The sequence below is a fragment of the Harpia harpyja genome, chromosome 15 (assembly GCF_026419915.1).
Source record: "Harpia harpyja isolate bHarHar1 chromosome 15, bHarHar1 primary haplotype, whole genome shotgun sequence".
Classification (NCBI taxonomy): domain Eukaryota; kingdom Metazoa; phylum Chordata; class Aves; order Accipitriformes; family Accipitridae; genus Harpia; species Harpia harpyja.
Window position 1 is genome coordinate 12,475,542 of NC_068954.1, and position 14,565 is coordinate 12,490,106.

At 35.1% G+C, this 14,565-nt stretch overlaps 1 protein-coding gene across 3 annotated transcripts in view; it reads left to right on the top strand.

The window, feature by feature from the left end:
- The window catches only part of SMC6 (structural maintenance of chromosomes 6), a 39,053-nt gene extending 24,519 nt beyond the window's left edge, over window positions 1-14,534 (top strand). For 2 of the 3 annotated variants that reach the window (XM_052809179.1, XM_052809181.1), the window contains 8 exons: window positions 1,688-1,858; window positions 3,556-3,693; window positions 4,438-4,583; window positions 5,269-5,394; window positions 6,824-6,929; window positions 8,228-8,380; window positions 10,133-10,230; window positions 11,553-11,865. In XM_052809179.1, the coding sequence (XP_052665139.1) occupies window positions 1,688-1,858; window positions 3,556-3,693; window positions 4,438-4,583; window positions 5,269-5,394; window positions 6,824-6,929; window positions 8,228-8,380; window positions 10,133-10,230; window positions 11,553-11,661 (1,047 nt within the window). In that variant the 3' untranslated portion in view covers window positions 11,662-11,865. Of the gene's footprint in view, window positions 1-1,687; window positions 1,859-3,555; window positions 3,694-4,437; window positions 4,584-5,268; window positions 5,395-6,823; window positions 6,930-8,227; window positions 8,381-10,132; window positions 10,231-11,552; window positions 11,866-12,671 lie in introns of those variants that run through there. The other variant, XM_052809180.1, reaches the window with a different exon arrangement.
- The last annotated feature ends 31 nt before the right edge of the window (window positions 14,535-14,565 follow it).

Genomic DNA, 14,565 nt, shown 5'->3' on the forward strand with positions numbered 1-14,565 from the left:
TGCCCTCTTCCCCCCCCCCCCGCGCCCTTCCCCCCCCCCCCTTCCCCTGTGTTGTTTTTAATTTTACTTCTGCCCCTTTTCAAACCAATAGCACTGTAGCTTTATGGAAGGCAAGGTGGTGCTGTAAAAGGATATTCCATGCATTTTCTTTCCTCATTCTAGACCTGCAGTACTGTAAAACTCTAGTTAGGGAGAAGTGGTGCCATAGGTTTGGAGGTCAGAAGTGGCATCATCAAAGCATAGGTAAAGGCCACTCTGGAGCATAATTAATGTCAGCACTGCTGCTCTGTCCTGAACCCACAGTTTCTTGCTTTGCTGTAGCTTCACCATGCAGAAGCTTTAAAGTTCATATATTGCTCTAGGGAAGGATCATGGTAGTATGATGGTTCCTTCAAAGTTCTTATTCTTACCCATGTGTTCTTAGAATGTGCATATAGTAGTTCAAGAACAGAAAAAATGTTTGATAAACTGTTGTGATTTCTATATTGATGGCCATGAATTTCAACTGATACTCTGCAATAAGCTAATGTGTAGATGGCCAAGATTTAAATTCTGAGAATCATGCTGATGTTAATAATAATCCTGATGACAGTTGATTCAGTTAAATTCCATGCCACTACTTTATCTGGGATCAACGAGAGGCTAAGCTGCTCAGCTGGGTTTTTTTTGTCACTTCTGATGTCACAAACTCACACTTTTTCAGTAGTCTGTCTTTCAGTGTGTGTGTGCACACGCATGCATGTAAGTAAACATTTCAAAATTTACTCAAAAAGTAAGGGATTGGTACAGATTCTGTAAGCTCTTGTAGGGTTTCTCTTTTCCAGATAATCAAGTTCTGTTGGTTTAAAAAAAGTATATTCTTTGTCCCTTTGGTGAGATGGAAAAATAGTCTATTACCTTTCTGTAGCAGATCATCTTCCTGTTTAAAAATTATTGGACACTTGCTTTTTCACCATCAACATTTTTACCGTTGCCTTGTGATTAATGGTCTTATGCAACTGGTAGATTTATAGATTTGCTTCTCCTTATTCCTTTCTGACCACTACTATGGATTAATTGCTATTCTTTCACTTGGTATTTGTCTTTCATTGCTACCTTAATTTCACAATTATTTGATTGTGAAAAGGAATCTTAGCAATACAAGGTCTCACTTACATATTTTTTCCAGGTTTTGGAATATTTGTCTTTTCAAATCAGAAAGTATGTGTGATTATAATTTATTAGGAATGGTATGATTTCCTAGGGAACAGTGATGATCCACTTACTCTTTCTGTATTCCTTTGTATACTGGATGTATATATTCTGTCACACATCTAGAGGGAAGTTACCTTGTTCTTTTGTTTAAAAAATTACTGTAGTAAAATATTAGCATGGCTAAGTCTTCACAAAATTCTAGCCCCTTTATTCTTTTCATTACAACTCCCAGATAAAGTCCCCTTAATTTTCAGTCAAATAACTAAGAAATTCCACTTTTTATTTTGCAATTTGGTTTAGTGGTCTCCTACAAGATCTGTCAGTCTCTTCTTTTGGGCTTTTTGATGGCAACTACATTGAGTTGCTCATATTCTTATTACAGTATTGCATGTAATCTTGTACCCTGATAGTGATGATAAAATAAAAATCTTGTACAGTAATTTGCAAATGTATGTCTCCTTTTATTATTCTTCATTTTAATATATTTTGACAGGAAGATGAAGCTGAAGAAAATAAGGGTAAGATGGAATCTGTAAAAAAAGACATGCAGCAACAAAGCAGAAAAATGGAAGAACTGAAAAATACTCTCCAGTTAGCTGAAAAAAAGTTAGAAGAAATGAAAGAAAAAATTCATCAAGTAGAAGAAATTGCTGGTCCAATTAAGGTAACAATTTAATGTTGTATTTTTAATTTGTTCCCTTTGTGTGGCAAGAGGTTAAAAGGAGGCAGGAGAAAAGACTATGCTCCTTCCTGATGCATTTAAGGTCTACCTATGAAAATGGAAATAGAGGATGTCAAGAAATAAGCTTGGCAGTATTTTGAAGGTGATGTTGATTAAGTGTAGTTGCTGTAGTGTTTTATGTTTTAAAGAGAGTTTGTTTCCAGGTATTTTTAGTCATGGACTGAAAAGGAAGGAAAAATAGTTTCCTTGACTTCTCTTTCTAGTGCACCACATTTGTTGTTTTGGCTTATTTGTTTGTTTCTGATAAGGCCTGGCTAAGAGTGTTCATAACTCTTTGGTTTTCAAAATAGCATTTGAAGTTCTGTATGAAATGGTTGTTTTTCCATAAAGTTGCATAATCACAGAAGGTACTAACATAGCTTTAATTATTCAAGACTACAGAAGACACCTGGAAATCATAGAGAAGTAGCAAGACTTAAGATAAATAGCAGAGTGGTGACATACAAATTGAATATTGGCAAATAGAAGGCAATTTCACATTGCCAAGAATAAATGGTTTGAAAATGGAAAACAGAAATAAGTCTAGCATGTTTACAGCATTGTAAACTTGTAGAAGGATGGAATGAGGAAAAGCTTAGAAAGACCACTATAGGAACCTCTTATATGCCTCACTTAAATTGTGTATTGCTATGTAGTCAGCCCAAATTAAAAGAGCAAGAGCAAAGAAAAAGAGGAAGGAAACAGGTAAGGAAAAAAATTGATAAATATATTAGCTATAATGTATCTAATATGGAAATTCTAAAGATATGTTCTATTTAAAATGAAGAACCGTGTAAGGAAAGAGAATAGATTTATTAAGAATTTTAGAACATTATTGCTCGTTATTAAGAGTACTACACACAATAGAGGGCAACTCTTAAATTCCTGAAAGGATTTTAGATTAGACGTACTGCTATGTGTTTTACAGTTGTTTAATGAACTGTTGACGTATAGCAAGTTGTGGCTTTAAGGCAGCATTAGAAAAAGGTAAGAGTATCCGTTATTGGTGGTGGTGGTTGGTTTTCTTGTTTGTTGTTTTGGTTTTTTGAGGTGTGGTTGTTTTGTTGTTTTTGTTTGGGGTTTTTTATTTTTGTTTTTTTAAGATAAGCCATCTAGTTGACAGGGATGAGGAAGAAAATTGTCTTCTAATTTGTCATTCTTTGTGTCTGCTTCTCTGGAAAGATATGATATCACTTCAACTGTATAAACACGTAGTATAGAAGTTGTTATAGTCTACATCATAGGTATAGCAGGGCACTGAATTTTCACATAGAAATGCAGTTCTAGCTGATGTTACACAGGCATCAGAAGTTCTGGCTAGAATGTAGTGTAAAAAATAAGTTTATTTTTTGGAGGTTTAGGAGAAAGAATGGCTTTTTTCCAAAGATTAAAACATCCCCTCAAGATACGATTCCTAGCAACATTACAAGCATTTATTATGTCCTTGTCAGAGTTGAGTATAGGCTTTCTGATAAGTTGCTGTTAAAGCTCCTGGACTTTAGAAGGAGTAGTCCTACTGAAAGCAAAGTAAATTAGGCAGTGTTAAAAACAACATAATCACCTGTATTAAGTCAGTAAACATTAGAGAGATGCTTAGGAATCTACCCCAAACAGCTCACACCCTGATTTATTCCAAACAGGATGAATTAAACCAAGCTGACTCAGAAGTGGAAAACAGTAAACGCCGTTTGCAGCACTATGAAGACAAACAGAAAGAACACTTGGCTTGCATAAAAAGACATAAAGAATTACTAGCTGCCAAAGAAAAAGAATTAGAGGTAGGTGTGGGGTTTTTTCTTTATTGAAGTCAAATGGTCATGATCCTTCTAATATTTAATAATAAATGATTCTACTTGTACAACATACAGACCATATTAATACTCAGCTATACTGATTATTCTCTCAGCTATGTCTGAAGCTGACTATCTAAATAAGTAAACCTAATTTTGTATAAATGAATCTTTTTGTCTGGCAGAGCACCATTTCTGTCTTGACAGATAAGTTAGGGGTTATCCACCTAGGACTATTCTATATTTTGCAATGAAAAGATTATAATGACTTAACCTTAAAATTTGTATTTTAAGTTAAATTGAATAATACTGGTTTGGTGTTTTGAATGCTAGGTTTTTCCTTGTACAGACCTCATACCTGATCTTTTGAAGACTTACCTAATAAAGCTTTACTAACTATGAAATCACATCCGCAAAGACTTTTGGAAGACTGTCCTGTTTAAATATGGTGAATTTGGTTCCTTATTTATCTGTATTAGCTAAATAACTGTGAACTTATTAAAGATCTCAGAATGATACAGTTCTTAGGTAGGTAGTTATTTCAGTGCTATAAATGTTGTTAGCAAAATTGTTAATAAGTAGGTTTGCTGTGATAAGTACACAAAGAACGATACAAAAACATTGTTCTTGCTTGGAGACCTTGTTTTTCCATACCACAAAATATTTATTGTAAAGACTAAACAGATTTTTTTTTTTTTAAAAAGTGTAACAAAGTTTCAAACATTACTTTAGGAAAAAACAGCACAAGCTAGGCAAATCTACTCGGAGCGCATGGAGGTCAGCAGAACTGTTAAGAGTCTTGATGCAGAAATGAATCGCTTAAGAGAGAGGATAAATTCAGAAAATCTTCGCCATGGAAACAGAGAAGAAATAGTACAGTAAGTCATCTTTAATGTCTAAAGCAGTTTAGGTAAGATGGAAAAGATAGGGGAAAGAAGAGTTTTCTTATTGACCTACAATGCATTATAAATGTTTTTAGTACTTAAACCATGTACAAAGGTATGGAAACATGCAGTGCTGATTGCTCAGGTTATACAGGTTTAGGAGTGTTGAAATACCCTCTAGCGATTTTAGACTGTGACTGTACTATATATATGAAGTTACCAATAATCAGATACCCTCTTAATATTTAGAAGTATCCCAATTATGACTACGTGGTGCGAACATAACTCGCCATTGTTCTGTGATGCAATGAGCATTAAGCATACTTCTAGCTTGAATAACTAATGCAGAAGTTAAACAATTATTTGAGGTTTTGACTGCAGTGTATTTCAAGGAATCATACACCTTGGATATTCTTGAGCATGGGGAGCCCAGAGATTCATTCTCCTTGGTGTAAGAGTTTCCTTTCAAAAGAATTAAAAATAGAAGTAAAATTTAATTTTCGACCGCTTCTCATTTGTGAACAGTGCCTTACTCATCAAATGCTTTTAACTTTAACATAGATCCTTACAAGGAAGTTTTTGAGTGTTTTGATTATCAAATTCATTTTCAGCATTTACAACAATAGCTTGGTTTTAATGTAATGCATGTTGATCCTAGACTTTCTGTTAATTAAAACAGGCAATTTCATGATGCAAAGGAAAGATATGAGGATGCAAACACTAAAGTAAAGCATTTAAAGAAGTTTATTAGGCTGCTGGAAGAAATAATGACTCAGAGATTCAAAATATATCGGCAATTCTTAAGGTGAGTTAACTTTACTGAATTTCAGGTTTCAGATAAACTAACACGTAGGTGTAAGTATGTGCCCATATTCCAGAGTGAAAATTATAGAGCAGACCTGTGAGAATGTGGTGTCTTTAAGGTGGTACTCACAGCAATCTTTTTAACCTAATCCTGCTCCCAGACCCAATACTGTTGTGCCAGACAGTTTAGAGGCAGTCTGGACTGACAGCTGGAAAAACGACGTCATCAGTGGAGGCTGTATTTTGCTTCACACCAAAGGCCTCGACTGTGCTGACTTAATCTAAGGCAGTTCTGTTTTGGTGTTTCAGTGCTGGTTTTGGTCAGTAAAATACCAGCAACATGCTAGCATTGAAATCATCTCAACTGTCACTCATTTTTTGTTGAGTATAATTAGTGGTGCTGTGCTCACATAATTTTATTGTAGGCCAAACACTTTTTCTGTGCCTCGTGCTGAAAAAAATTCAAGATCTTTATTCAGGTTCTGCAATTTGACAGCTGCTTGTCTCATGGAGTGTCCATACCAGGAGCATACCCCTTCTTTCTTGCATCAGTCCCTTAGTATCCTATACCTATCAATGAAGATTTTTGTGGTGGCCTCCCTTCAAAAGGTCTGATGGTCTGTTTTCCAGTGCAGTTCTTTATCATTTATCACTCCCTTCAGCAGAAACTGAGGGATATCTGTCTTGGCTCTGCTTTTTGTACTTTTTGATCTGGGATTTGGATGTGGTGCCAGGATGATCCTGACAAATAGTAATGGTCAGGAGAATCCCAACCTTTGCAGTATAGAAGTATAGAAATAGTGGTGGGTAACATTTACCAGCACAATCTGATGCTTGCCTTATGGTGCCCGTATGTCAAACTGAATCTTGTTCCTAGTGCCCAAATTTGAGTATGCATCCCGCTTTAAGATGTATTAAAGAACGGTAGTTCTTTCTTGAAGCAACCGTGATGTATTGTCTATTGGGGAATTATATGCTAGAATTGGAGGGGAAGGGGGTGTGGGGAGAAATTAATACTCAACACTTTAATTCCTGGAGTCTAGTGGAGTCCGCGTAAGTTCTTTACTATCTTTACTGTGCAGTCCTAATACTACATAGGAAAGAAGTGGAATGTGGTGATTTTCTGTTGAAGTTGTGGAAGAATTGTGTAAAAAAGCTCCAAGTCTATTGAAACAGACTTCTAGAAAATACAAAGCCTGTACATCAGGATTTCTTACGTTGTTACTTTGTCAGTGATTCTCTCCAATATGTCCAGTATCGAATGTCACCTGCTTGAGAGCATAATTGATTTGGGAAAATATTATTAATGGAGCAGTGCTTAATATTTAAGATTATGATGTGGAACTGTTGATGAAAATCTGTTGTCACTTTTTCATGTATTTTAAAACTCACTGACCTAATGTTTGTTTGCTTGATTTAACTGATGTAAGGCTCCTTTCTTTACGATGCAAACTCTACTTTGACAATTTGTTACGTCTTCGAGCCTGCTCTGGAAAAATACTTTTTGATCACAAGAATGAGACACTTTCAATAACAGTAAGTTATTTTATATTACTTCAATTATCATAATATGTAATGAATTATTTTTTAATACCAGCTGCTAGAACATGCATTGCAAAGGATAGAATAAATTGTTCTCCCCTCTCCAAAATGTGGTGCTAAATTGTAGGATGTTGTTGAAAACAAGCAAGAATGAAAACCATATTGCCATCTTATATGGGCAGGTTGCTAGATTACATGGAATAAATTTGGACTGTCGTCTTATGCTAAGGATAGGAATTCATTAGCGAGTCATCCTAGTCAGCCTTTCAAAATGACTCATTCCTATTTCACTGATAGGAAGTTTGCCTATATTTGTGTGATTGTATAATGGCTCTAGTTGTTATTTAAACAACTTTTAATGGCTGAAAGCTTCAATATTATGTCTTTTCTGTGTATCTTTTAACATACCTCCCCAAAAGTTTTAGTCACAGAGGTAATTACTTTTGTTTCTGTGGGAGACTTCAGTTTTAGGAATTGAGGGCAAATACGTGTAGTGACAACATAAATACGTGTTGACACAGTCTTAATTAAACAGGTGAAGGATAGGTATCTGAAGAACTCAAACTCAGCCCATAAAATGTCAAGTCATTACCTGGCTTTATCAGAATACTTTTTTTTTTTTAATAGCTGATGTTTCATGTTTCTCATGCAAGAGATCTATATTTAGTCAAGGAAGGTAAATTGAAAAAAGAAAACAACCCCGCTCAAAAAAACCACCAAAAGACCCCACTCCAAAATAATTCTTTCTTTCCTGCTTAGCTTGTTAAAGCTAAGGTAATTAACAGGACAAGAAAATGCTTAAGTTTAATCTTAAAGGGGGAGTGCCACAAGGTGTCATCATAATCAGTAGAACCAAAGGACTTCACAGTGTTTTATGTATTCTGGTAAAGAGACTGTTCCGCCTTTAAACTCTTGCTGTAAATCAATTACCTGCTTTTCTATTGTAGCTGGTAACCATTGGATTTTACTGTAATAGAACTACACTGGTTGACATTTATTAAACATTGTTTAATAGCTATTAAAAATAGAGAATTGAATAAGAAAACACTGGCAGAGTCATTCAATTTGTTCAATGTATTTTACTGTGATGGAGAATGTTGCAGCGATTCTAGAAAAGTGTTAAGTGGTTAGGAGCCATCCCATTCCATAATGGCAGTGGCAGTGAAGTGCCTAAAATTGTTCTCAAGTGATCACTATCTGTTCATGTGTAATGTGTTTGCTGTTAAAATTATGATTCTGTTAGTAAGTCTCCATCTCAGGTTTAAAAATTGCTCTAATATTTTTATTTCAAGGTTCAGCCTCGAGAGGAAGACAAAGCTGCCCTTAATGATGTGAGGTCCTTATCAGGAGGTGAACGTTCCTTCTCAACAGTTTGTTTCATTCTTTCTCTGTGGTCCATTACTGAATCTCCTTTCAGATGCTTGGATGAATTTGATGTCTACATGGTATAGTTTAAACTTAAACTATATTTGCCATTCTGATTTGTAGAAATTAGTGAAATAGTTGGGTTGTTATGTGTATTTGGTTAGATTTTTAAAAGCTATAGTTAACTGTAAATAATTAATAAAAAAACCCAAACCCCAAATCCCCCAAAACAAAACATGTTAGGGATATTGTTCACTTTGCGTAGTGACTTTTGAAGCTTATTCTGTTTCTGAAGTTGGTATCCGGAGCTATGAGCATCTCTGTTACTTTACATGCTTAAACCTTAGTTCAGCACAAAAATCATAAAATACAACTTCTTAATAGTTCCCCAAGCAGTTGTTACTGTGTTTGTCACAGGTTGCCTCTGCATATTGCTCTGACAGTTCTGGGCTTAGCATGTGCTTTGGCTTCTACTAATTTTGAGATCTCTGTGGCGTTTGGTGGGGTTTTTTTTCGGAGCAAGTGTCGCAACTGAGTTCACTGTTGCTACTCAGAAATTTGTTTTATACGTCACCTAGTAGCATCTTTCCAAGATGCTGAAATGCAGAATAATGGACAGTAAATACTAATGTCAGCTAAAACTGATAAACCTCATCTTTGTGTACAGCTTCCCTGGATAGGTGATTAACCAATTCTTTTATACATTTTTATTTCCTCCTTATTAACATACAGTGTGGTATGGTTTGAGAAAATAATTAGTTCTTTGTCTCCGAGACAAAGAGTTGATACTGGATTGTTTCATTTTTCCTTCAGTGTCCCTCTCCCATCAATTATTTATTTACTGGGAATCACAGACCTAGAGGGGAAAAAAGATAATATACTTTGCATATAAAGAATTTAAAAAAGGAAAGTATGTATCTAAGGTGGTCAAGCAGTCATTTTTCAGCTGAGTTCCAAAGCTTAGGTCCTCTTTTACGAGTTAGTTGTGCAGAAGTTTATCCATCTGTCCAGAAAAAGGTGGATACTCAGAACCATAGACCCTGCAGAAAACTTCTATGTCATCTATTCCATAAATAATTCCACACAATTTCTTTCTACTGCTGTGCCAGCAAGTGCAACCTTTACTGTCTCCACGTTCCGTAGTTACTTTTGGTGTAATCCTGGAGACCCACCACAAGAGGACTCCATCAGCATATACCAAGGGAGATACCTAGTTTCATGTGTGACAATGTATAGAGGCAGAGCTTTTTTTAAACCCTGCTAATAATGGCTTCCCATTACACATCTTTTTCAGTAAGCCTAAGGTTGTGTTCAAAATAGTAATAATAATAATAACAATAATAATCATAATAAAAACAAGCTACATAATATTTTAGGTTTCATGCAGCCCTTAAATCCTTCCAGGTAATCTTGAGGCAGGATTTTCTAGGAAACATTATTCTACTAAAATACAGTTCATCTCAGCATACCAGTAAAGTAAGAAGTACTACGTGAATATCAAAGCTGATAGAAAAACATTGTGAGTAGGAGTGTGTGATTGTTCTGATAGAAGCTTTCTATTGTCCATGTATACCAAAAAGTAGAGTTTAAGAATTTCCCAGACTATAATTTGTAGCTTTTAGAATTTAACCTTGATGTTTCTCCAGCTTAGTTTTTATTAGAGTTTTCTTTAGCTAAGCTTTACTGTGTATGAATGAATTCCAATAGGTTTTTCTATTCTACTAAGATATTTTCTAATGATTTTTTTCTTAAGCATTTGTCCTAGCTTGTGCAATAATTGACCAGTGAAGTACACAGTCAGTACCAATGCCTGATAAATCTTTTGTCTTTAGGATATGGTTAACAGAAGAATTGCAATGGATATGATTCTTAAGGTGGCTGACTCTCAGCATCATCGACAGTTCATTTTGCTCACCCCACAACGCATGAGGTAATATTGTTGTGTTGTAATTCTTGTACCAGGAAATACAAGGAAGTTCTATTGCAAGGAGTATAACTTGAAAAAAGTAAATGAGAGAAATTTTGCTGTTTGTAGCAGTAGAATGTCAACAATTAAGCAGTTCATTGCTGATGGTTCTGGAATTTAATAGGTTTTTCACTCTTCCTTATGTAATGTCTCTTAATATGGTGGTTCAGTGGGACTTGAATCAGTTTATCTTAAGTAGAACAGCTTTTTGAAATGTTTTATTGTGTAGAGTAGGCTCCTGGTAGCTTTTAGCCCTGTATCTTCCTCTCCTCTCCCAAAATTAACAGACGACTTTGCATTTTTCCATTTTTCCTATTAATACTACAGTACTTTCAAGATGTTTGTCATTTGAGTTGATTTTTATTTTTTAATATCGCTGATCCAGAAACCGATAACTTAGTCCTTGTTTTCCTTTTTTGATCTAGTAGCCCAAAAATCTTTGAAAACCTCTCTACAAGTCCCTGGTAAAGCCATGCCTGGTTTAAGGGGACAGTCACTGTCTAACCTTCTGCAGCCAACTCTTCTCTCTATTAGCCAAATGTAATCAGTGAAGCCTGCTGAGGACAATTAAGCAGTCTTCAAGATGAAGTTTTTGAATTGTCTTAATTGTCTTCCCTTACTAAAATCTATAAAAAGTAGAATAATGGTATTCTGTTGTTGTTTAAGTAGAAATGCTTTGTGGGGAACTTCTGAAACCGTATTCAATAAACATATAGGAATTTTCTGTATGGTTACTGTTTAAAAGCTGAATAATTCAAGTGCAGCTTGGTTTTATTATATTTTGTTACATGTTGCATGTTCAGCAAACATTTAATTTAACAAAAGTACAGAGGCACCTTCAGAAAAAATACATTTTAAGATAATTGGTGGAGAAGCCTGTATAAATGTATGTTTAGTAACTTCGCTCATTCTTAGTATGATGCGAGTGATTATACATGTATAAAGTGTGTGCCATGTCAGGAACTGTAAGGCAAATATGAACTGTATTTGATCATTATTTCATTTAGAGTTTCTCTTAAAAGTACCTTTTCTATAATTAAGGTAGTCTAATAGTTAGAAATTACATAATTGAAATCAGTTGTGTTTACCTCAAGCTTTTAGTGAAGTCTGGCTCCAGTATGAGTTCAGTGAAGCCAGGACTTCACCCCATGTTACTGTTTCTTAAAAGTGTCAAAGAAAAAAGAGGGAGTTATTTAAAGGAAATTATGTAATGGAAAGAATCAAATGAAAATACTAAAATTTGTGGAGAAGAAACACTGTGTAAATGTTGCATATTTTATGTTTAGTTCTCTGCCTACATGTCCCCGTATTCGAATTCTCCGAATGCAAGACCCGGAAAGAGGCCAAAGAACATTGAATTTCCAAAATAGGAATGACAAAAAGGAAGATCAATAAGTATCTCTGTGTATGAATATAGCATACTATTGAGGATAAATGTGTAATGATGTGTGTAAAGTTATTACTTCCTGATGCTGGATAAGGGGATCTTTTGTTAGATACTGTCAGGAAAAGAAGAGGTTCTTGTATTTTTATTTTTTAAGAATTACTGGCTGTGTACAGACCAAGAATAAACAGTTTTGATGATGAGAAAACCCTGAATGTTCAGTTGATATTTTTAACTAGTAGAATTTTTTTTATCAGTTCTGGTTTTTTTTCTGGAAAAGATGAAATATATTTTGTATAATTATGGAGTAATATTTTAATAAACAGTGAGAACTGATACTTGTGGTAATGTTTTAGTGTCTCTACACAGTTAAACTTTGCATTAAGTTAAAAATGTTGGTTTCTTCCTAGCTCTGCTTTATTTCTTAAACATGTGCTAATTAATACATGTAAAACATGTGTTTCATTTTTTTTTCTAGTGGAACCATAGCAGCTGAACATGAGAAACTATCAGTACTTACAGTGTATACTTTCATAATTAGAGAAGTGAAAAATTTATTTGCAGTGTATTCTCTGGGCAGGAAAAAAATGCTTTTATTTCTTCGTAAAGAGTTTATGGGGAAGAGTTTGAGATTCTTTGGACACGAGCTTATATAACCTAGCAAATTGTGGCTTTATAAATTTCTTGCACAGTCTGAGTTTGCAGGTATAGACTAAATCTGTAGACGCTCATTATATTATAACAAACGGAAGTGACAGAAGTCCTTCCAATATAGAGGAATGAAGTAGAATAAGAATTTTGGGAAATAATACAGTAACTTTTTTACAGCACTGTAGGCCTGCATTTTGTTGGGTGTCCCTGCCCCCCTCTCCCCTGGGACTATATTAGAGCAGTTAAAATACAATAAACTTGCTTTATTTAAATAATACAAGTATTTACTGGGCATAAGAGGGAGAAAGAAGAACCAGATTTTTCAAACTGCCCCAAATTAACTTTTTTTTTTCTGTTCTCCTTTCTCCAGGAACTTGAAATTGTTGGCAGCTCTTCAAAAACAATCACTTTTTAGAGTTCAGACATTAGACGTACCTTTTTTTTTTAATGTTATGGGGATACAAGCCATTGAGACTATTCAGAGAACAGTTCTGCAGTTTCTACCGTTATTTACTGAATAGCAATTCCTCAATAAAACCTCATTGCGGTGTAAGTTTTAACTCGACTTTGTAGCTGAATTTGTTTTTAGCTGCTGCACAGTATTTTGTATTCTTTAATGTTGTTTAGTTTTTACACAAACATGTATTAAACTTGTAGGTATCTCTAAAATATGAGAGCTAGGTAAGAACTGAAGGAAATACACTGAGAAAGATAGCTGCAGTTCTAGTGCATTCTAACTGTAGGAATTAAGTCTAGTGATCTTTTGAAGGCTTCAGATGTTTACTTCTGAAAGCCCAGGATAACGGGCCAACGGACTCATAGCAGCCTTGAGGAGGTTATTGACAAAACAGGATCAGGCTTTTTGTTGAAGTGCATAGCAGAAGAGACAGATAGCAATCATAAATTGAAGTGGGGAGGTTCTGGCTGGATAAACTGGTGGGAGGGATTGCTCATGATGAAGATAATGAGGCATTTGAGCATGTTGTCCTAACAGGCTTATAGAATCTCCATCCTTGGAGGCTTTCAGGGTCTGACTAGACTGCTGCATCTCCTTCAAGCAGGGAGTTGGACAAGAGACCCCTGACGGTCCCTACCAAACTAAACAATTCCATAATACTGTGATCTGATGGAATATAAAAGATACTTACAACTTCAGGATTATGTGAAAATACTGGAGCTGGGGTGGGGGGGGGGAGTCATACAAAGTGCCTGCTTGGCAAAACTTGTCTGGAACACAAGTCTGGTTTGTTTGTATTGGGAGTCCTCGATACTATTATGTGATCATGAACCATGTGTTTAGTTTGACTCGATTTTATGATGAAACTAGAATGTTTCAGACCCTTTTACAATACGAAATGATAGAATGGCATAGCATTATTTCCTCCTGGTTTTCTTCATCATCCAAAAAATAAAGCAAGAGTGCAGAGGCAGGAGAGAAAGCATTTATCTTCATTAGTAGTTTTATAATGAGTTATGTGGAGAAAAGTGCTTAAGGAAAATTACCACATTCCTACTGAGCTAACACTTCAGCTTTCTCCCAAGTTTTCTATAGACTTACTTGAAATATTGGAGCAGTTGGCAACAATTCTGATCTTTGATTCAAATCAATAGATTGTATTTATTCTGATCTAGCACTGTACTTGATGAAAATGTGTGCCTGACTGTATAATTATTATAAACAACTGTTTTCATGGTAGATGATTAGTTCTGAATAAACAATTACTGAAGAACTTGCTTGGATGCACTTATTTTTGCAGTGATCCTACTAAGGTCTCAAAACTATCTTATTCTTGGTACTTTAAATACAGAGTTTACTATACCAGCTACCTAGAGAGAGAATTGCAGTGCTGATGTTACAAACAGTCAGAAAATGTATCGTTGGCCATTTTGGATGGCAATGCATTGCTTAACACTGCATTAAAGTAAATGGAGCCTGTCCAGCTACATAAATCTGAGGTGCAGAGAAATGTAGAATGAGGTACTGCTTCTCTAATAAGTATATGTAAACCAGAGAGGCATAAATTCCCAGGAATATTCAACATCCTCTCTACAACTAGTAATTTAAGCCTAAGTGGAAACAATGGGCATATCATTCTCAGAAGTATGTAACATTTTCAGAATGTGTGTTTTTTAAGTTACAGCCAAATGTACAAAGTATACCACTCTTTAATTTGCTAAGACTATTACCTGTGTAGTCTAAGTAAAATTCTGGTATTAAAAAATGTAGTTGAAAGTTCTGCCTTTTGCTGTTTGTTTGGAATATG